At 41.5% G+C, this 24053-nt stretch overlaps 1 protein-coding gene across 4 annotated transcripts; it reads right to left on the reverse strand.

The window, feature by feature from the left end:
- Positions 1-1452: 1452 nt before the first annotated feature.
- On the reverse strand, positions 1453-24046 carry mrvi1 (murine retrovirus integration site 1 homolog). 4 transcript variants are annotated; one of them, XM_053865535.1, is made up of 40 exons: positions 24025-24046; positions 23437-23543; positions 23063-23102; positions 22868-22984; positions 22615-22795; positions 22243-22292; positions 22114-22174; positions 21871-22029; positions 21219-21336; positions 21105-21155; positions 20950-21027; positions 20829-20885; positions 20701-20760; positions 20518-20573; positions 19751-19844; positions 19553-19684; positions 19396-19475; positions 18425-19133; positions 17758-17914; positions 16505-16533; positions 13862-14068; positions 12648-12748; positions 12511-12572; positions 12021-12194; positions 11021-11095; positions 10916-10953; positions 10474-10530; positions 9189-9632; positions 9026-9104; positions 8435-8570; positions 8332-8362; positions 5915-6055; positions 5653-5784; positions 5166-5319; positions 4282-4328; positions 4013-4189; positions 3037-3098; positions 2517-2627; positions 2275-2403; positions 1453-2198 (listed from the first exon to the last, which is right to left on the reverse strand). In XM_053865535.1, exons 3-40 carry the CDS (start codon positions 23079-23081, stop codon positions 2036-2038), a joined length of 4728 nt encoding a protein of 1575 aa, XP_053721510.1. In that variant the 5' UTR covers positions 23082-23102; positions 23437-23543; positions 24025-24046; the 3' UTR covers positions 1453-2035. The 4 variants fall into 4 exon arrangements, with proteins under 4 accessions (XP_053721510.1, XP_053721511.1, XP_053721512.1 ...); XM_053865536.1 differs by lacking the exon at positions 24025-24046 and having other exon boundaries at positions 17758-17916; positions 18436-19133; positions 23437-23670; XM_053865537.1 differs by lacking the exon at positions 24025-24046 and having other exon boundaries at positions 8435-8555; positions 23437-23670.
- Between the last annotated feature and the right edge of the window lie 7 nt (positions 24047-24053).

The raw sequence follows: 24053 nt of genomic DNA on the forward strand, positions 1-24053 counted from the left end.
TATCCCTTGTGGATTTAATCTTTATTTTTTATTATTATTTTGGAAAATTATTAGGAATAATTTTTTGAGCCATTCTGCTAACAGATACACAGTGCGATGAACACCAGCAAAAAATAAGAATACACAATAACAACATGACCCTCAAATGAAAACAGAATTTTTAGATTTGGAGAGATCACATGTGTTTTTATCTTTTTATTAGTTGAATTTATCAGTAGCATAATGCACTTCCAGTTGCATTGCAAATCATTTATGATGGGTGGGAGAATTTCGGGAAATCCAGCTTCCTCAAAAACATTTCAAAACAAACCCTGCTGGCAGGAAGCGATGCAGAGGGAAGCGTGATGTTGACGTTCCTCATCATCATGAGGTCAAATGATGAACCATATTAGCATATATCATTTCCTGCAATAAATCTATGTTTTGACAACGCAGACTTGAATTGAATTTTTTATCTTTTGTATCTTTTCTCATCACATCAGCCTCCTGAATATCTTGGTCGTCCTTCCAAGTCACACTCATCTTTTTTATCTCATGTGTCGAAGGATTCTTTAGCGCGTTTTTCTGTTCACTCCGTCCTTGAATCTGCATTTTCTTGCACATTGTTTCTAAGATCTTTTGTATTGCTTTTTGCACTTTATGACATTATTTCTTTTTCATCTTATTGTGATATGTTGTGTACAGAGCATGTTATTATCCTTTCCTTTGGGATTAATAAAGTTTTCTGACTCTGATTTCATGACTCATCACATCCTTCAACCCCATTGGTCGATTTGCTCCTGGCCTCCTAACAAACGTCTGAAATATTGAAATATGAGACAGCTGTTGCTGATGACTGCGACACAGATTCACAGATTCAATGACGTTAGCAAAAACGCTTTTGTTTGATGTTGCAATTGTCCACTGAGAAAAGCAAAAGGATGCGTACACTGGAGAGAAGTCCATCCTGTGTTGAACCTCGGACCAGTGAGCAACACAAGTGCTGCTGCACCTGAGCAGAGAGCAGGAAACACCATGGCTGGACATGAACTGAACAATAGGAGATCTGGCATCTGCTGATGAGTCGGCGTTTCTGCGGCCACATTTGGGAGGTCAGGTCAGAAACTGACGTAAATACCGGCCCATCCTTCTGGGATCAGTGGTGTAGGCCCCCCCATTACCACCATTAGTCTGGGACAATGATATTCAGCTGGTGGTTTTGGGGCCCGTGAGTGGATCCTCAAGACTTTTCCTGGGCAAAAGAGAACGTAATTCAAAGAATAACTATTATATTGTGAGGTTTAAACTGCATATGCTTTCTTGGATGTGGTTGAACTCAAGGCCACACAAACTTGACCTCTGACATAAAACTCTTGCAAAATCCATTTAAAACTTTTTTGTTTTATTGTCCACCAGGGGCTCCACCACATCTCACAGGAGAATATAATAATGGAGTGCTTCCAACATATTGACATGCAGTTTGCCTGTACTTTAAATTAGTACAGGATTTAAAATGTGGCCATGTGTAATGACTCGATGGCCTGGATTTGGCCCACAGGCCTTGGCTTTGACAAACGACTCATGTGGCTAATGAACGCTGGGATGACTATCACAAGTTCAACATTTATTTTAGGTGAAGTGCAAACAAAAAAAATCCACAATACAAAAAAAGACAATGTCAACACAGATGTGCAAAGATACATGTACACAGTGCCCACAAAGAAGTGGAAAATCCAACCAGTGACCTGCAGACGCAGAATTATTGCACTTGACAACCTATTTTGAAAATGACTTACTATATAAATAGTGTACAAAACTGAAGAAAAACACTAATATCCAGAGATCTGTGTAAGACAGCTAGCAAGTAGCTGCACGTTAACTGTGCTATATTTACCATGAAGAAGTATAAAAACTACAATGACAAATAAATACAGTGTAATTGGTCCCTAAACACGTGTTTCTCCAAACAACAGCTACGGTCAAACACGTCCAGCGGTGGTGAAGCGGGAACGATGGTCAGAATCTTTGGTCCAAACGAGTAAAGTGCTTCTGTGTTTTACGTGTCCTCGTGTCTGTTGTAGTAATCGCTGAAGAAGGTGAGGATGCTGATGACCAGACACATCACCAGCAGGACCGTCAGGATGAACCACAGCAGCCGTCTGCTCCAGGAGATCTTGGGACAGATGCGGCCCAGAATAGCCAAGACTTCCTCCATCCTCCTGCAGAACGTGGTCGGATAAACATTTGAGCTTGTGATGCGATACTCGCTCGCACGTGTGGGCGAAGTGACATCACCTGTTGGTGATGATCTTTTTCCCGCTCTCCTCGTCTTTGATCTTCAGCTCCATCAGCCTCTCCAGAGCATCTTCATCTTTGAGCTTTTCCTCCTGCAGGGCTTTGCTTTGCTTCAGTCCCTCTTGGAAGCTGGCGTTTACACATTAACCATGAACGTTACGACACACTCAGGGGTGAATGATATGAACCGTGTGCTGCCGTGCAAACTTCATCACCATCATGTTGAGTTTGAACAGTCTCACCCTCGATTGTAGGCCTCCTCCTCGATCTTTGCCTTGATCTCTGCCCTGATCTCCTCCAGGTTGACTGGCGGAGGAGTTGATTCACTTTCCTGCTCCGGCACACTCTTTCCACTGCATTGTTTCAACAAGGACTTCATAAATTCTCACAGAACACAGGATAGAACTATTTGACTGACCAGGAGTGAAAATGATCAAAAAGCAGTGGTTTAAAAGGGTTTTACAACTGCGACACACAGAGAGTGACTGTGAAATTGGGCTACGACGAGAGTCGAAGGTCTGGACTTTGTCAAACAAATGTTTACAGTGCAACTTGGGTTAGCAAGTGCATCGGTGCGCTGGCGGGTTTGATTAAACTCCGACTGCAACACATCCTGGAAGTCGCACAAACACACCTAGCTGTCTCTCTGGAGAATACAAGTGTTTTTGATAAGCAAGATTCGAGGAGCCATTGTTTCCAGAGCAGCGTGGCGACCTTGCTCACTTTTACTGCAAACAACAATATTATCAGGGAAAAACATACCACTCCTTAGCGGTCGGTGCCGCCTCTGAAGAAGCGTTTCCTTTCACATCGCTGGCTTCACTCTGAGGAGAAAAACATTTCTATTTCAGTGTTCCCGTAGATAAGAATCCAAAGACTGTCAACAACACACCTATAGAATTTCGTTCAGATACACAACTGCTCCCACAAATAGTGACAAAAAAGGACTCGATTAAGCAATGAAGTGGTGGTTTGTTTGGGCAACTCATTCTCACTCCCATGGCGTCATATATTGATGTTGGGAAAGTGGACTTTTGCGTCCTATACTGACGACAAAGGCAGCCTTCAGCGTTGCATGTTGACGCATATGCATCGGCGGTTCAATGGACTAAAAACAATTGTTTTCCTTCCTGTGTGGTGTTCCAGTCACGCACATGCGTCACACGCTGGATGGTGGGGTGTGTGGGGCATTACGCGCCTGTTGGGGTGTGAGGGGCGTGTGGGTGCTAAAAAAACTAAATCCAACCTGCGCTTTTTTTTTCTGTTTTTTTTTGTCAGTATAGAACGCAAAAGTCCACTTTCCCAACGTCAATATATGATGCCATAAGAGTGAGGATGTATTTGGGAGGAACTCAAACAAAACATTTGCAAGCAACTGACAGTTTTTACTATAGACGAGAACTTAATAATAAGGTCTCATCTATGCATTACATTGCATTGCATACATTCATAAGGCGTTATTATGCATTAATAACGATAGAAGATGTTGAGAATGTTTATGATCATGTATGACAACTTAAGACAAGGTTTCTAAAGTGTTACAAGGGGCAAAATGTTGTAGAATTATCATCTCGCTTCAAGATCGAGGGACACCCGAGGGACAGCTCTCCAGCAGACAGACCAGTAGGAATGTGTGTTTTTGTGTAGTGGGAGGAACACTGGGGTGAGACTGAATCAATTTTAATGAAAACTTAATGCATAATTTGATAAAAGTCAATTGATCAAGGAGACGTTGTACCAGAGCAGGAAGCGTGTTGCCAGGAGAAGTTCCTGAGTTTGGATTTAAAGCTGGATTTGGACCAGTGTTTGGACAAGGGTTTGGAGTGGGACCAGCTGTTGGAGGACTTTGACCAGGGATATTTAGGAGGTTGAACTTGGGCACCACTGCGACGCTTACTCGTCGCCTGGGCAGAGCCTGCAGAGACAGAGAGAGAGACCTTATCTACTGAGCAATGAAGGCCCGGACCTGCGATGTGATCATGTGACACGAGCACAGCCAGATCATACCTTCCCCATGGTGAGAGACATAGATCTTGATGAGCGTGATCCGTCATCTGGGAGGAGAGACATATGAGTTTGTTTTGCTGGAGTTTACCTCACAGCTGCTGAGGGTTGCTAGTAATTCACACAAAGACGAAGACAAAGTCATGTGGGGTGGTGTCGCCTCAAAATAAATCTCACTTAGAAACACTATTTCAACCCTTTTGCTGTGAGTAAACACTGAACTGATCGTGTGTAGCTTTGTGTAAAGTTGAACATCCTCACATGACCTGCAGGAGATGAAATACAATGTTGTCTCAGTGTGTTTTTGGAGGATTAAGCAAGACTTTATTTACAGCTCGACATTTTATCTTTGGGTTCTCCTTGCTCCACTTCTGGCTCTAGTCCTGTGGGGACTTAAGGCTTTGCGGAGCATTTTGTCAGACCACGCAAAACTAATGGAGCAATTCCAGCTTGGTTTTCATCACCCAACAGTTGACAAGTGGCCAGATCAGTCCAACTGAAACTGGTATCCAAAACAGCGTGTGCAGAATGAATCCCTGTACTTTGACCTAACACACTTGACCAACCATCTCTGACCTGACTTTTCTCGGTTGAGCCAAAAATCCTCAGGGAAATTCTCAACACACATGAACAGACTTGGCTGCCTTGTGCATTTGAAAACTCATCTTTTTATCCCGATCCAGAGCACTTAAAAAGTCCATAGCTCCACCTCATCAAAGATCCTACTCGGATCAAACCACTGCTGTCACTGTGAAGGGAAGTTCCAACAACTTCCTTGTTTATCTCCATTCGTGTGAAAAGAGAAAAACAAATATATTATTGTCTTACATAAGGTTCTTTTGCCAGGAATGAAGTTCTGGTTTGTCAGAATGAAAGTTTGGTCTCACCCCCGGACTCCGCCGACCCTGCATAGCCACGGTTGGAGTTCTGGTTGGCCAACTTCTTAAACTCCATCAGCTCAGCGTGGTCTTTCTCGTACGTCCTCTTGAGATTGTCCACATATTGCATCATGACCTCCGTGGCCTTGTTCATACGTTTCTCCTACACAAGACGACAAACACAGTTAAAACTGGTGAGAGTTCCTTCATTTGTCCTGAGAGCGGAAATTCCAAAACACACTTCATTCATTTTTATTTGTTTTTAAACATGTTTTATAGTGTTATCAAATCAGCTTATTCAGACTCTCTGCCAACTATAACAGGGATCAGCCTTGTAAAATAGGCAGCATAACTGAACCAATTTGGGTCGAAACTAATTCAGTTTAAGACCAATAACATTAGTTTTTTTCTTTGACATGGTGCAATGGAGAAGGATTAATCATCATGCTACTTCAGGTGGATGCAATTTAGATTTTATATCTATACATTTCACTACCTGTCGCACTGCTCCAACTAACTCGGCTCGACTGGACAGTCGCGTGGCCAGGCGGCGCAGCACTGACAGGGTCTCCACGAGCCGCTGGTAGGCTTCTCGCTGCTCCATGTTCTGCCACTGCGGCGAGGTCATCTGCATCAAATACATTATTACCCCACACTTCGTCCCTGTTTGGACACGATAACTCTCCCCTGTGGGCTTAGCAACACGCCTGTTTCCTGCACATGATGATGATGATGGTTTGTTGTTTTCAAAGACTGACCTTGAGCATGTTCTTGAATTCCTCAAGTTCTTTCTCGGTGTCTTCCTCTGTCAGGTTCCTCTCCCTCTCTGCCTGTTTGAGTCGAGTCTCCAGCGTGTAATTGTCGTTACGGAACGCCAGCGACAGCTGCACGAAAGCGTTCTGTGGGAGGAAAGTTTCACCGGTGTAACCCTCAGAATGGCGCATGTAAGTGCGAAAGACCTGAGCCGGAGTGACACCCAAGCCTCCGGTAGAGACACCTTGAACTTGCTAGATGTTCTCACTCACACAGTTCTGAAATCCCAACTTTTGACCTCAACTGAATGATGACTGTCAGTGTTTGACATCAGCGCCAGAGAGGAAATCTACGACCTCTGACTGTTCTGATCCAGCAACATCCCGGTGGGAGAACCGAGACGGACTGTCAGTACGGCCAGACAACGTCACCACTGTTTGTATTATCTCCACAGGAAATTACCCCACACGCACTTTGGCCTGAACCCCAACACCGACCATTTCCCAGTCAGCAGATGATCTCCAAATCCAGGCAGTACAGACTCTTAACTGTGCATCAAAGCCGATTATAACAAACTTGGGGATTCACGCGGCAGATGCTCAAGTGAGAGAAGAAAAACACATCTGGCAGCGCAGTCGGAGAATGAAAGCCATTTACAGCTCACTGGAGGCTGTTCATCATGCACCGCTTTTTAATGATGGTTAATCCAGTTAAACAGCTTGAGAAAGAAAAGAAAAACCACATTAAAAGAAACAAAGCATGAATAAAGCACGACTTGAGACGACGTTGGCAAGGGCCACTATGGCCAACTGAAGGCCTTCAAAATAGAAAGGTCAGCAAATGAAAAGAGTTAACAGTTAAAAAAACAAAAACATTACAGTAAATTCCAGACTATAAAGTGGATCGGAATATTTGCCGCAGGCACTAAATTTAAGGAGGAAAATAGTTCTTCTTCATACATGAGCCACACCAGACTATAAGCCCTGGGTGCAGTGGTGCTGTCTGCAGCGTAGAAAGGTCAGTGGTTCACCCAGTTTTAAAGTGCATGAGTATCACTTCTAAACTAGTTTTGAAAATTAGCTTGAATCATGAACTCCTCACATCTTTCATTCACATTAAGTTAGTTCGTTTTCTCAGCCGGTCTGAGCTGTCGCTTCTCTCTTCTAAGAGTTCAGCTCTGTTGTCGGAGCTGTGGACAAGCGGGGAAAACGGCGCATTTTGAACGCTTTAAGGGTAATTTAAAAGCCTGTGATTTCATTGGTTTGATGTGATGAGTCTCAATATTATGGTAGTGTGACGCTCTTTAGCCTGTCAAAAACTCCATACATTAGCAGCATCGTTGTACAATCCACAGGGATCAGACCACAAGAAAAAAAGTGGCTGTTTTTTCGGTTCAGTTAGATCTAATAATATTCTTCATTCCTAGTACTCACAGTCACATGACATGGGGTCTATCTGTGCATGGGCCTGGTCTTAGTTCAGTGTCTAAGAGCACACAGTTAGAGCATGTGAAGACTTGCTTTTTTTTAGTTAATTTTAATTACAACCTGTTTATTTGTTTTCTTGCATTATTTATCTTAAATCCAAAAGGGTTTCTGGTATTTTAGAACATTCTTTTTCATTTATTTATTTTTTCTACAAGTGAGATTTGTTTCTGATGAAACATACATTTAAAAACACAACATATTTCTGCACAATATTTTTTTCTCATACACACTTTCAGGGATTTTGCTATTGATTTCATTTCCCCTCTCTATATCACTGAAATAAATCTCTGAAATTTCTCTTCTTTCATTTCATTTTCTCCTCTAAATGTAGTCAAATGAAGTGCTTGAGGATGTGTACATTTTTTTCTGGGGCACATTTTTGTGTGACTCAAACCTTTTCCAGTCCTCTGGAAAGCACAGCTTTCATCTGTCATATCTCTGGCATAGGTTAGGTTAGTGTCTTTAACTCGTGTGCTGACTATATTCACCGTGGTAAATTTACTTCATTCAATTTACTGCATTCTTATCGTACCATAATATCGGACTTCATTGGGTTTAGATAACTACTAGTCAAGAACTTGAATAAAATATCGGTATTAGTGCTTGCACACTTATCACAGCAGACCAACAAATGCTCACTTTGTTTTCTCATGTTCAAGCAGGAGTGGGAAATCCAGTCAGCACCCCGGGTCGGGTGGTGCAAGTTTTTGTTCCAACCGATCAAGCACACACTGTTTACCCCTCTCAGGTCTCAGCTGAAACAAGCAACACCAGACTGACAATGAACTGTTACACTCCTAAGACACCTGACTGGTGAAAAGGTGTCCTCTCGATTGGTTGCGCCCACTGTGGCCCTTTGTGGAACTAACTGAATAAAGCACTCTGACAGATGCAACAATAACAGCGTGAAAAATGTGAGGCAATAGGGTACAAACCTCCACTTCTTTCTCTGTGAGTGGTGGAGCGCTGAGGAAAGAAAAAAAACAGGTTGAAAACTGAGCATTCCGAGGAGCTCATTGATAAGTTTGGCAAACTGACCATCCAGGAAGACCCTTGTGAAGTTTAAGCTTTCTCAGCATCAGGTCTGAAATGTTGGGCATGGCGTCTGACTTTTCCTTTCGCTCTCCACTGCCGGAGGAGTGTGGAATACCCGGAGAACCTGCACACATATTTCCTATGGGCTCAGTGACAAACTGACCATCTAACTCACATGCCGTTTGTAACATTTGTAGCACTTCTCTGTCGGACGCTAGACTGTATCTTATGCTTCTGTGTTGTGCTATATCAAAAACATTAATGTCAAACATTTTTAACTGAATCCTTAAAGTGCTATTTTTCAATTTCACACTTCCATTACTATTTAATTTAATATTGCTCAGCATACAAACATTAACTCAAGGTTTCAAGTTCTAAAAATCATGCCACCTGCTGTCAGAACCTGGGAACAACATGGATCGTGAGCTTTCCAAAGAGGGAGCAACAGGGGAATAAAACAAACACAGATGACGACCATCATCATTTTCTCACTGAGACAGATTTTCCCAGAGATACAGGAAGTGAACACCCACTGTGACATTTTGTCCAAAGTACTGTGTGTCACAGAACAATAAAGCAGACATGGAAAGTAACCTTTTTCCTGTTCAGAAGCTTCGCTCAGGTCCGGTAATTTGGAGCCGGTGATGCTCTGCGTACGTATCAGCTTGTGTTCCTGCACATAAACACAGAAGTGGAAAGTATTTCCTGTGCTGCTCATTTCACCGACAAACAAACGGAGATGATGACGAGACGATACCTCTCTGATTTTGGTCAGTTTCTGCACGGCCCCTGCTGGAACAGGGTGGTCCTTTGGCCCTGAGGGTTTAAAGACAGTTTCCCTGGCATCCTCAGCTGTGGGAGGCAAAGCAGGCGGTCCACCTCTGGGGCCTAAACCTCCTCCAACCGAATCCCAGGAAACAGCTCTCATCAGCGGAGGGAAGGCCCCGATCGTCTTGATCTCAGCCGTACAAGGGGCCTGTTGGGTGGGGGGTCGGGGCACTGGCTTAGCGACCCCTGTGGCCGGGGGTTGGTTTGGATTTCGACTTGGACATGATCCCTCGTCACTTTTGCTGCCGGCTGGAGGACTTTTTGGCGCAGTGGGGTTACAAATTTCCTTTTGCACAGCATATCGGGGTTTAAGACTCCCAGAGGAAACTTTCCTCTTCTCAGGAAGCTTCCAGTCCACCAGCAGTCTGCTGGTCTGAGGAGAGACGGAGGATCAACTTTTCCATTGAGAAAGAAAAAAACATTTAACATTATAAATAATCGCGATTAATGCTAGTTGGATGATCACATTTAATTTAAATCTGCATCCATAATCTTAAACATCAGGATGGAAATGCTCCATGGATGAGACAACGCTTAGCTGCTTAAAATGCTCAGAACAGCATTTTTTGTGCTTTTATCCTCTTGTTGTTTAACTTAGCCACACCCCGTCCACAAACTCACTTAGTCTCCTGGAGACTCCCATCACGGATGTTTTCAATATAACCTGGAATTGATGCACTGAAAACTGTTCCCCATAAAGGAAATACACGAGTGATCTGAGTTATTTCCTTTTACTGTGATTAAGTAAACTAAGTAATGTGTTTAGCAGCTCTGATATAAACAATGGCAAATCAAGTATTAAAACACAAGTTCATATTAAAATGTTTGTACACTTGAATGAACAAATGTCAACGGTTAAGTTATAGATTGACATTTTAGATAATAACATGAAGCAGTTGAATCATAGAATGTGAAATGAAAAGCAAAAAAAAAATCTTGTAAAAGTGTCTTGTAAGAGTCTTGTAAAAGTAGAATTAGAGATGTGTTATGGTAGTGGTCTTTCTACATCAAATAGGGCAGGTAACAAGTTGAATAACACTTTTGTTTACACAGTTTCTCTTGAGATGCGATTGTGTAACGTCATTACACAACATTTCATGGCTATTAATGTGTTCCTGGCACCATAGTCAAAATGTAAAAGTACAATACTAGCTGCTCAGATGAAATCTGATCTTGTGCTGACAAAAGCAAAGCAAGGAAATCATTTATCTGACCTCTATGTCCTGCGTCATGGCAGTGGGCTGCTCCCGCACTGGAGGAAAATCCAGATACTGTAGCGGAGTAAAACACAAAAAATACGCTCAGAGAAACTAATGACTGTACTGTGCGGTAAGTTCTTAGACAAAATTTGTTATCCTGCTTCAGGCTACATTTCCTTACATAATTCCAATTCTGCAACACGTTTCCTCGCATTAAGATTTATTATTGCGTAACTATTAAATAGGGAAAGAACATTTTAAATGTAACATTTTTTCAAAATGACCATTCTGTTACCAAAAACAAGACATAAAATCTCAACAAACTTCAGTGAACTAATAGTGAAATACAAAATAATGAATATATATATATATATATATATATATATATATATATATATATATATATTCATTATTTTGTCTTTGTCTTTGTCTATTTTTTTGTCTCACTGAAGACTACCTTCGGGCTGACACATGTCCCCTCAGAGGATCCTGGACCTGTAAACAAATTACAGAGGTTGAGAAGATGAGGTGAAGTGAAAGGTCTGACTCAGATGACAAGTACCAGTTTTAGGCCCCATCGACATCAAGCTGCCTCTGGGAGAGAGAGGCGAAGATGGAGTTGGAGGTGGAGACAGGCCTTGTCAGAAAACACAAAAATCAAAGCCGCATCTCAGATTATTGGTTGATTATGTTTCTACGCGGTTCAGTTGATTCACATAAACTCAAGGAACAAAAAGGTACATCTGAGTCCACACAGCCAAAAGCCAGAGATAGGGATTTAAAAAACAAACGAAAAACAAACAAACCTGCACTCCTGCATTTAACTTGCATTTAAATCAGAGCCCCCCACTAACTGATCACACCTAAAGGAATCTATAAAACCAGCTCCTCTCTGAGTCTCTGAGGAATATATGGTTTCTTATATTGGTCAAATAAAGCCCCATTTCTTGTAGCAGTGACTTCATTACCTGTTGAAAGAAAGCATTTTCAAACTATAGAGTTTTTCCTTGAAGCAGAACTTTTTGTACCAAGACAGCACCAACAGGTCTGTCGCCCTCATTGATGATGAGTATGAGGCACTATATATCAGCAGCACATCGAAAGACTATAGACTCATAAAAAGTGAGGGAAAGCAACTTTAGAATAAAACTATGAGTACTTCAGGAGTTTGGACTAACACTTCTGCCCATGGAGAAATGCAGCTAAGAACAGTAGCTTTGGCCACTACTCTAACTCAGCTTCAGACAAAAAAATGTGGTGTATATCATATGCATGAGAGTAAAAAAAAAGGTGTTTGTGCCTAGAGGTTGGATGGTTGTGCATTCTGTGCTTGGTCCATATGATTCTTGTGGTGTCTTCGAAGCTGCAGATTATATATATGTATGATGACATTTGTATTATATTATTATTATTATATTATTATTATTATATATGGTGACTTATGTCTTTTGGCCTCCTGAGGCCACGATAGTTGTCACAATCACAACTCAAGGCACACTGAGGAGTGCAGTACATTTCAGAGTGTGTAAACTGAAGTTCAGCTAACCTAACTGATCACATACCTTGTGGGACATCACTAAGGCTGCTGGTGGAGCGGCGTCCGCGCCGTGTCAGAAATCGATCGCTGACCCTCTTGGCTTGCTCGAGCAGTTCCAGGTTCCTCCGTCGATCCTCCTCTGAGAGCTGTGGCTCAGGGAGCGGATCCTTGACCAGGTCAATGACTGCACCTGAGCTGTCTGAGGAAGTCCACAATGTTTGCTTTAAAGCCATTTTTCATTCATTTGCGATGGCAGAGTGAATGAAATCTGAAATGTTGCACATTAACAATATCTAGATGGTCATGTTTTACCTGAACTGAGAAAGAAAAAAATCATTTTGAAATTAGTTTTCATGCTTAAATGTATATCTGAACATAAATCAAGAGTCTGTTCTGAATTTATGGATCAGTATACAAGTATAATTTACAGCAGAGTGTGTCGATACATTTATTCACACTTTAAACATTGGAAATGACACGCTGCATCTAGGAAATGTGGCGTTCTAAGGCCGTACCAATTGTAGTGATCGGACTTCCAGATGAATTCCGAGGCACGCGGGATCTGGGACTGTGCGGCCTGAAAGGAATGAAATTACAATGTTTAAAAACAGCATTGTTTTGGTGTTTGAACAAATGTTTTCTGTTCAACTACGTGGCCTGTTGACGTCCATCCTGCTGAACGATGGCGGCCTGTTGCGGGTAGATGATGGTGGGAGCAGTCATGACCACAGCTCGACTTTCACAAGGAGCAGGCTGTCCAGAAAAAGACATCGATGAAGAGTATCTGGTTTCATTCTACTTTTATGAAGATGTGATCAGCAGCTGGTGTTTCTGCTAACTGTGCTGGATTAAACAGAACGATCAGTGTTTGACACTGACAGTATCAAACAGGCTTTTAAAAGCTGGGATTAAGGACGATCGCCCACAACTGCTTTATGTGAGGTAACAACCAATAGGACATCAAGGTTCTGAAATGTTGGTCCCCATCGATAAATGAGTGGGTCACTTCCCTAAATGGTTATTACGATGAATTAATTACTACAAAAATAATTTAGTTTAATAAAATTTAATGGAACAGTTTGCTCTCCAGACAACAGGGAACCTTTGTAAGTGCAGGAGTTCCTGCTCCACTGATCCCACTGATGCACAAGACACGTGGCAGCTAGGATGATAACAACAACAACAAACATGGAGGAATCCCTGAACAAAAGCAAACAAAAGCATCTGTTTGCTTTTGTTCAGGGATGTTTTTCGCTACACAATGGCCAGGGTTTCCACTGCTCTGAATGTACTTGAAATTCTTATAGAACTGAAATTCTTATACAAATATTTTCAAAACAATAACAGAGCTTTAGTTTAAATAAGGTGATATAAAAACTTTAATATAGCCACCATCGTGATTTATTGTGCTATTGTCACACTGATGCAAAATAAACAATATTTTTTTGTTTAAATATATGTACGGGTCCATCACTTGATTCAGTAATATTACCAAATTCATTGAAATTGAAAATGTGGCTTCTAGTGGCAAATATTCTTATACCACACCACATACTTTTTTAATTGAATCCCACCTCTAGACGCAGGATAGAAAAAGATGATGGAAAAGGGGTCAGGAAGTTGAAGATGAATGAATGAGCTACAGACATTCAAGCATTCGCTCCAGTGATGAGCATTCAGGTGAGCACCAAATGGTTTTTTACCTTCAGATATCCATCACTCAGCAGATCGTATCGTCCCCCACCCAGTCACATCTCCACACAAAACCCCTCCTCATGAATCTATCTGACTTGCTCAAGTTGAGTTACTGTCATCTTCTATGATCTGACAAAATGTTCACAGGTCAAACTGAAAATGTCCCCTCACCGTGCTCGGAGAACTTGATGAACTGTCCAGCTCCTCTGGAGAATCTTCTTCTTCCTCAGGCAGAGAGGGCATGGCAGGGGGGAGTGTGGGGCGGGAACGGGTTTGGGGGAATATGAAATGACTTTCGGCAGCAACAGAATGGTCAGTTCCTTTTGTGGTGTAGTCAAGCAGAGACCCTAGAAGCAAAGGTCTTTTGGATTCCTGGACCTGCAAAAAAAGTTGGAATTTTAACCCACTTCAGATCAGTCAAACACAGCCATTTCATCTGCAAACATATTGTGAGTGTGCATGTGCACACCTCGACCACCATCTCAGGCGTTTTCAGAGCTCCTGTCTCAAAACATAAACTTTTAACTGAGCAAAAATAGTATTTAGCTGTTGTTACATTTTAGGTCAGGATACAGTATGTGTCATTTAAAAGGATATCAAGGTGCCAGGAAGTGCAAAATGTAAATGTATACTATGCATTATATTATGAAATATTAAGAAACAATAAATTAAACAGAAAACATTTTTTAAATAGATAAACAATGAATTGATCAACTCACTTAAATCTTTTCTAAAAGATAAACTTCTATTTACTTGGTTTGTGTACTTATACAGTCTTGCAAGGGTTTGACTGTAATTCAAATAATTTCCCCTCTCTTTATGTAAATGAAAGCCCATTTGATCAACCTGGCCTCTGTGCTCTACCATTTTGATCTCACAAATTAACATATTACACAACTCCAATGCAAATGACCGGCCTGACTTCTTTCGTAAAAGGTGCAGCAAAATAATGATTATTCCAGCGGTTTAATGCAACAAGTTTCCCCAACCATCAGGAATGTAATAAACTTGAAAGTGTACGTTCTCAAAGGAGACAGATCTTCACTGAAGAGGGGAGCAGTCTGAAGTCTGCGAGGCAGAAACACTTCCTTTCATCTGTCGCACGAGTAAATGTTTACATATCTCTGAGGTAAACAGTTTATAATAAATCCAAGTTCAGTTAAGCTTCCAAGTAAAATGAGAAAACCAACAAAACAAGATCTGTAAATCTAAAAATAACTACATTATTGTTAGTTTGGTGCCTACTGTAATGCTTTATGGCAACAAGCATGTAGCAAGGGTGCAGATAAAATACATATTAAAAACTAGTAAATGGTTTGACATTAAAATATGACATTAAAATAACCATATTGATCAATGACGTTCAGCCATAATAACGTTTGCTAAGGAAGCCTGGGGGGAAAGTAAAAATAGATGTTTCAATTTCATGGATGGAAATAAGAAAGCACAATTAAAATAAATAAAACTAAAGCTGGTGACCCCTAACTTTAAAGTCCATGAGAGGTAACTTCTTTATTTCTCAGCTGGCGGCGACATGAGGAGCACTGTTTCTCAACACTTCCTCTTCATGGGTTACGTAAGCGAGCGCTTGCCAGATATGTTTAAAGTTTGGTTGTGCGAGGAACAGCGGAAAGACTAGGCAGCAGAGCTGCGTAAAGATAACAGGATGGAGGGATCAAAACATCATTACACTTCGAAATCCACGATCAGAGAAGAGGATACGTAGCTTCCTGACTCAAACTAGATCATGTAAACACAACACAGCAGCAGATAAACCAACAAACTATTCTGCAGCACCTTAACTGCCACTGCAGCCAATCACATGACCCGGTGTGGATATTACCTGAGCTCACCGCCGCGGTGCTGCGGAGACGCACTTCTGCTGAGTAAATCCCGCCAGTCCAACTTTCCCCTGATCTGACAGTGTCAGCCTGTTGCTGTGGAACCCTGACTCGCCTGTGGGCTTCTCTTCCTTCTCCCATCCCCTCCGTTCCCTGTCTTTTTTCAGCAGCTGCCTCTCTTTCACTCCTGGGAGCTTTGACCATTTAAGGAGAAGGGCTCTGAATGCCTCTTTGGATGGTGTGTGTGTGTGTATGTGTGTGTACAAGTTCTTCAGCTCCACTGATCAACTTTCATGTAAAATCTGGAGAAAGTTAATAAACCTCGCTTTAACCTCCATCTTATCGTCACAGTTTCAAATGATCTTGGACTGTACATTTGGAAGAATAAGTTAGAGATTGTGCTGAAATCCAAAGAGGAACATTTGATTCACAATTGCCATGAAGAGCTTCTTTAACCGCTTTGGTAAGCACAGCGCTCTCATTGTGTGTGTGAGTGCAGCTGACACACACCACAGTTTTATTCCAGCTGCTTGTGTTCAAGGTAATTCTGGTGCACAAAATATGCTTGAATAATTAATTCTTACATAAGTGTATGGATTTGTTTGATCATCAGACTAACCTCAAAGCTTTTAAGTTGAAGCAGTCACTTTAGCTCAGTTAATGTAAGCATGCTGCATGACCCTGGTTTAGAAAGTTTTTATCTAGTTTCCTTTGGAAAAGGGACACATATGTCATCTGCAACATATTTAACAGTTTTTGCAGTGGATTCCTCCACCAGTCCATAGACAGGTCAAGTGATGACTACGTTTCTCTGAGTCTGCATGAAGACAGGCTCCATCCCCAACCAGACGTGGAAACGTTTCTGGACCTTTTTTTCTAGGAAGTAGAACGATGTTTTGCAGAACATTGCACAGCACTGTGTGGACAAGCCTGACGGCTGAAACATGATGCAGAAACAGCGGAAGTGTCTCACCTTGCTGCTGCTGCCATGCTCTCCTCCATCTGAAGGAGCACAGAGAAAAAGAGTGGTTAGATTTGCACCATATGACAATGTGCAAGCATCATGAACAACCAAAGATGACTGTAATATTCACAGTAATCGTTCACTCCATGCTGTCCTAGATTGTACTACCGCACTTGTACAGCTGCTTTGACCTTTCAGGGTTGAGTTTGCGCAGGTTTTCTCCGGGTACTCTGGTTGCTCCCACAGCCATGTATGTGTACTTAAAGCATGGTAGTTAATGCTAAACAGCATCCTTCTGCCACGGTAAATATTTGTAATCCATCTTGAAATCTTGCTGTATTTAAAAAGCACATACATATATTGAATAGGCTAATGCCACGTTCACTGACGTACACATGAAAATACAAACTTAAAGCAGAAATACCAATGAATTTGATTCACAGAAATGCAATTTCAACATAATGTTGAGAGGTTTGGCTTAAATATGAAAAAAATACTATGCAAAAACTGCAATCAAACATTTTTTTCCAGCATAATTTGAAAGGTATAATACATTTAATGATATGTAACAATACATGGGTGATGTAAACTTATGTGCTACCAAGACAAAGAAGGGAGGGGAAAAAAGGAATGGTGGTGTGCGCACGGGAGTGTATCTGTGTGAGTCGTTGAGCAGGGTTTTTTTGTGTGTGTGTGATGCATAACACTAGAAAAAAATACCTGTTTTATTTGTAATTAACAATAAATATAATTATAGCATGATGCACGGTCATCAATTCAAACTTATAGGTTTGAACTAGAACTTGGCTTTTGTATGAGCTTTTTGTGAGAGCACCATTTAAGTGCTGTGTAAGATGAAAACAGTATCAGTTCAACTCATGTAAGACATCAAGGTGAAGACTATCTACCTGCCCTTGTTGGTCAATAACAATAAATTCAAAATAGTGGACTGCAAAAGGACAGTTGGGAGAGCTACTATTACTAGTACTACTACTACTACTCATGATAATAACTGCTATACTATAGATTTTTCACTTGTGACACATCATCTTAATCGTCCATCTTAAATATCCAGAAAATAAAAATACCAGAGCAACTAAAAAAAGCAGGACCACATGTGCGTGGAACACAGCGCCTATCTCTGCGCAACAGAATGTCTATTCTCAGTCGTCCTCTGGGACAGTTGCAGCGGGAAGTGATTAATATTTGTCTTCCAGCCAACTGTACAACCACCAATATAGCCTGTGCTACAACGCTCGTACCGTTCATGGGAAATGCTGAAAGCTTGCAGACTTCTGGGACTGCAGGAGCTGGAAGACAACCATGAGTACTGTCTTCAGTTTGTGGCTCTTCATCAAACACAGACGTGAAATCGGTTGCATCAGTTGTATGATCAGCTGATGCTTCTGTGCTGGATTCCTGTAAAGTCAGAGCAAAGTTATTCCATCCTCCTTTTACTGTAGTGCTCATGAATGTATGGCTCCTACACTGGAGGATTCAAGTTTAAGGTATCAGTACACACGTTTTCACATCTGATTATTGTGTGTCTGAAATTTGTCCAAGTATTACACGGTAAAATAAACATGGAAATGCGTTACTCCTGTGTGTTGCTAAAGTGTGTAAATATTTATACATTCTCTCATGACTGGGAAAAGCACCACAGGGACGGCTGCCAGATATGGTATCCTTTGTTAAACCCGAGGGGGCTGCAATGCCGTTCAGCTTCAGTATGCGCTATCAAGTGTAATACCAACGTATTAGCAAGGATTTCATGGCTAATGTAGTTTGGATTTTTTTTTTTATTAATTTAAATTAAGTTGGTAACTAATACATTAAAAAAAAAAAAAAAAAAAAAAAAAATATATATATATATATATATATATATATAAATACAAAGGCATTTTGGCTGTTCACACCTCGGACACTGACCTGACTCTGAGCATTCTCTGCAACCTGGGCCTCCAGGTGACTCAGCTGCTGGTCGGTGTTGGCTGCTCGCCCCAGAGCGGCCTCCACTTTCTCAGTGATTCTCTCCATCCTCACCCGGACCTGGTGGACCCTCTGCTCACTCTCTCTCACCAGCTCAGCTGTCTCCAGAGCGCTGCTGACCATCGCCTCCATCCTCCTGAGGTTCACCAGAAGTTTGTCTGCAGTCGCGTGGATGTTTGTCTGCTGCTCCTCTCCGGCCGCGATGTGCACCGCTTCCGTCTCCACCGCCGCATCCCTCTGTCCGTTCACTTGTTTCTCCACAGCTTCTTCTCGGTCTGTGTTGGTTTCTCGGTTCACAGTAAGAACTTGACTTTTGGATTTTTGCTCGGCGACACACTCCTGTGCAGATTTGAGAGCAGCCTGCAGGTTGCAGATCTGCTGTCTCATATCAGAGATGGTCTGCTCTGCTAGCGGGAGTTTGGTTAATTCGGCAGGATCGGAGTTCGGGTGCGAGCCTCGATTCTGCGCTTTAGCTCCCTCTGCACTGAAGGCCTTCCACCAATTCACCACCGCCACCTTCTTGGAGTGTGTCATCTGACTCTGGCTCCTAGTCTGGACTTGGTTTTGCTCGTGGTGGGTTTTCAAACGCTCCTCCACCTTGTCCGCTTTCTCCTCCCACACGCACTTCTGAAGCTCAAGTTCCTGAAGCCTGAAACCACCACCACAGCTCTGTAAACAATTGCTTGACAGTCTGGTCCTCCTGCAGGTACAGAGGGCTACTAAAACGGCACTTATCCCTCTTACACACACTGGATGGTAAAGCCTGCGCGTTGCGTAACAGAGGTGCCCAATAAATACACTGTCAGGACCAGACACCCGCTTTACTAGCACAAGGAAGCTTCTCAGGACAAACTAACATCAACCATAGTGACTGCGCTACCATAAGAGGAGAAAAGGATGTAAGAACGTACACATTGACCAGCTGCCGCTTGATGCTGGCCTGTTGCGGGTGTGGGAACGGCCTCTCCTGTGTATCTACAGGAGCAGCCTCCTGAGTGAGAGAAGAGCCAGAGCCTTTAGACACACATGCCAGTATCGGGGTACTGACACAGTGCTGCACTGACTCACAAACACTCTCTCAGAGTTCTTATTTTGGAGGTGAGCCTTTTCTGCCGATTTGAGTCTGAGGATGATGCTGTGAATGCCATCCGTGTGTGAGTGAATGGTCGGAAGAGTGACGTCCTCCAGGGGTTTGTGATGCTGATGGCGAGGACAAAGTTGGTTAAGCATGAATTTGACTTATTAGCAGACAAGCAGATCCCTCACCTGCTGCGTGTCCTGCATCTCACTCTGCAGAGAGCGAAGATTCGGTGGCTCTCGAGCGCTCAGACTCTGAGGCCTGATGCAGAATCTATCATACCTGTAAACAACAGTTTGACAAGGGATACAACTGTCAGATCGATTGTTGCTTTTAGAAAAGCTTGACCAGCTGATTCTGATCGTGGTGAAATTATTACTTTATTTATGTATTTATTATATTATTTCTATGTATTTATTTTTAAATGTATATATCAGCATACACCTCCATGTTTGAATCTTAATATATGGAAAACAATATATTTACAATATATTTATGGAATAGAAAAAAAAGAAACACGCTTTGAGGCAGTTAATAAAATATAGCAAAAATAAACTTGTTAAACTGCAACTTTTCAGGACAATCTAGCAAAATAAAATTTTTGGCTGTTTTTTCATTTATCAAAAAAGCCATTTTGGGGGCATTTAAATGTTTAAATATTGCTTAAATATCTAAAAATAACCAACAGCTTACATGTGAACTGTTATTTTAGCATAAGATGAACCATAAATTGCTAGCAACGTGCTTGTTTGACTCGATAATCAATGGTTATCAGCAGCAGGATCCTTGCAGGGATCGATGAGATCAGTCGAGAACATAAGTGAATTGGTGAATTCTGACCACAGATGCAGGTTGAAAAGTGTAATAACACACAACACAAACCAATAAGAAATGCCTGTGCAATGTTTTGGCTGCAGCCAACCACACATTGTAACCTCCATAGCAACACATGTACCTGAGCAGAATTTGGTGAGAATGTTCCTGTAGCCGCATCAGCTCTGACTGCAGTCCCTGTTACACAACATCCAAACGTTACTTTTGTGTGAAATCTAAGGCACCGAGTTAGGGAAATAAAGATTGAAGTTACTTGGTTTTATACATTATTAACCCATGAAAATAGCCGTGTGCGTTTACCAACCTCAATAATGTTGTAATTTTCGGCATGAGAGCTTTTAAGCTTGTCCATAAGAATATCTTTCTGCATGGAAAAATTAAAGAGGCAATTAGAAGAGTTCTTTTCAGAGAGAAGCCTGTTGATGGACTCACCTTTGTGACCTCTCTGTCACTCAGACTCAACATGACCAGGGTCTCTTGAAGTTCAGCCTGTGAATTCCAAGTACGTCATCCCATAAAAACGTTTTATTCAGTCAAGCATGTTTTCATTTACCCTCAGATCTGCGTTGACTTTACGCAGCTTATTGATGCTCTCCTCTGAACATGATCTTTCAAAGATGAGCTTTTCATTCTGAAGGGAAGATTTTGCAGTCACTTATTTGGGACGTTCAAGCGCACATATAGGAAATCCTGTCTAGCAATAATCACCTTTTCCTCGAGGCGTCTGATGTGACCTTTCAAGTTTTCAATCTCATTGCTCTGAAAGAGAAAAGAATGTCACTTATGTTTTCATCATTTGGTGTTGGACAGAGATGGGATCACCAGTTTGGTGCAGCCTGACTGCGTGCGACTAATTCTCTCCTGAGCCTCAATGAAAGCATGACGTGTCTCTTCCAGCTCCTCTGTAACTGCTCTCGCTCGAACTGCTGCCCTCTGTGCGCTACAAACAAAAAAATCTCTTTGTACATTAACTGGAAAACAGTGAAACAATTATACCTGGCTGTCACCATCATTTTCCAGTGTCTAATTTTTTTAACTGATATTTTTTTATCGGTGCACAAATGAAATTCAGTTATTGTATTACAAACTTGTAACAACGTGAAAAAAAAAAGAATATGATTTTATCATTAGTTTGACTATCAAGTGACTTTCTTCCATATTTGTGTTATGTTGCTCATTTGTGTTGTTGTGTTGCTCAACATGTGCTCATGTATGCTCATATTGAAAGACTAAATTGACAAAATAATTTCAATCCTGTTTAGCCTTTGAATATTGTTTCTTTGTGGCAGAGTTGGTCGCCTCTGTTTAGACAAATAAAATTGTGCGGACGAAAACTGAAATCATGAAAACGTTTGAAGCCTTGAGGGACCTGAGACAGCATGGCTTGTTTGGTGTGAAGGAACAAAAAGCACACAAAAAATGTAATTAAAAACAAAAAAATAAATAAATAGATGAACAGAACAAATGTATTCACCTGGCCAGTTTTGCACGCAGCTCAGTGACCTCCAGGGTCAGCTGCAGGTTCACATCTTCACACTGGGCGACTGTCTTCATCAGGCTGCTGTTCTGTTCACTCAGTTTACGCTGAGCCAGTTTCAACTCTGACACCGTCCCTGACAGGTCTTCACCATTGCTGAGGGCAAATAAAATACAGGAGAACGAAATATCTGAGCATAAAGGAAGTGACACAAATGACTGAAGGAGTCCGGTGACTCACCAGCTACAGCGGTGGTTTTCGGACGATGACGCTTTGTTTTCAGAAGAAAAATAGTCCAGGCCTAAGACAGAGCATGTTACAGTCATTACAGCCTGGAAAGTGTTTTCCCTCAAACTCTTCAGTAATTACCATTCAGCTGAACTTCCGAGGGTTTGGGGAAAGATGTGTCAGCAATATGCCTGCAACATCAGATCACACATCTCTTTTGACATCAAAAACAGGCAGCTTGGTTTGAAATAAACAAATGTCTTAAGAAAAACACTTTGTTGTAGCACATTTCTGATTCACTTCACACCTAAATTTCAATAGGACTAAATACAAAAATGACATATTAGTAAATTATTAATAATTTATAAATGTATAATTTTCTTTTCTGGGCTTTACATCCTCTTCGTCTTGATTGAAAACACAAGAAGGGAGAGAAGCTCTAATAAAGGAATGTCATAAACAGACTACCAGTAGTGTCACAGAGTTATAAGCAACATTCAGAATCCACCCTACTCATCCTGGTTACACTGGGAAATCCACTCCCTTATTGTTGAGTGAAACGTTTCCCTGCTGATTGTTGAGTCCGTGAAGTCTGGATCAAGAAGAAGCCGAAGAGCCGTCAGTCTGTCCTGGTCTGGACTTTCAGCCATCATGGTTTCTAGATAATTTATAATTGCTGACGCTGGCACTTCTCCTGAAAACCAGCAAGAAGAAGCTGTGGTCTGTAAAAGGAATAAGGCACAAAATAACTCACAAAGTAGGTTACCTGTGCCCGATGGGTTGCAGGCATTATACATGATGTCAAGAAGCTCTTGATCGGAGAATCCATTTGCGATTTTTGCGTCCTCAGACACATTGACAGTCCCCGACGTCTCCGACAAGTCTAAAAGACACATTGGAAGCAAACAGGTCAGCTGCAATACTCTGAAACCTCTGACATATTTCCGTGTTTGGCACTCACCATCATCACTTTTAGACATGTTTATTCTTTTACTGGGATCCTGGAAATGAAAGAGTCAGAATTTGAATGACTGAAAGGTTGGATTTCATTGCTCCATTACGCTCTGAAAAGCGAATCAATATTGTACATTACAAAATGCTCCTGACTCTGCGTATGTCTATCTAAAATGTCTTAAGGCAACCATCAATTCATTATTATTATGCTACTGGATTTTATGAATATGCATAAAATAAAACGTCACATGAATCAAGATTTTTAAAAAATCTCATAATCTCAGACATAATATATAAATTACACATAGGCTGTACATCATAAAAAACAACTTTGATTTTGATGTGATCCTGTAACACATTGAGTAAATAAGAGTATCCTACCTTTGAGTGAGAAGGCCAGTGCCGTCAGACGGTTACATGGTATATTTATCCAACAACAATCAGTAAAATAACGACGGGTAATTCTTATTTCTTAAGCTTGGTGCGGTCTTCTCGTGGGAAAAGAAAGAGAAAATATAGTGAAAATTAACTTCGCCAGGTCATCTTGAAGAGCTGTATCCGATTTACTGTGTGGACACATTAATCCTTCAAGATGGTGTTGTTTGTTTTCACTGCTTGACATCAAAACCAGATGACAGTCCTTCTTCCCCAGAGCCCCCTCCTCACACTCTTCTCCCCCTCTTCCTGCCACAGAGCTGTAACGATTTATATATATATATATAGAATTTTAACAGCACAATCATAATGAACCAAAGACTGTTATGCGCGCACGTTTTTAAATGACGGCTGCGTGTTAGAAATTGCAGTCAACATAGAAGAAGTACATTTTTAAACCATTGGAATGAGTCTATAAAAGAAAAATGTGAAATGGTTATCGCGTCGGTTATGATCAATACCAATATTTATCTCATGTAGACGCAAAAAGAGGACTTACACCGGAAAAGTTATTCCACATGAATCAACACGTACCTTACTCAGGGAGGAACCATTGTAGGCCG

Source organism: Synchiropus splendidus, chromosome 5 (genome assembly GCF_027744825.2).
Source record: "Synchiropus splendidus isolate RoL2022-P1 chromosome 5, RoL_Sspl_1.0, whole genome shotgun sequence".
Classification (NCBI taxonomy): domain Eukaryota; kingdom Metazoa; phylum Chordata; class Actinopteri; order Syngnathiformes; family Callionymidae; genus Synchiropus; species Synchiropus splendidus.

Coding starts and splice junctions, on each gene's coding strand:
- mrvi1 (XM_053865535.1), bottom strand. Junction 22,796..22,867: donor CTGCAACCCATCGGGCACAG/GTAACCTACTTT, acceptor GCTGGTTTTCAG/GAGAAGTGCCAGCGTCAGCA. Junction 5,785..5,914: donor AATTCAAGAACATGCTCAAG/GTCAGTCTTTGA, acceptor TATTTGATGCAG/ATGACCTCGCCGCAGTGGCA.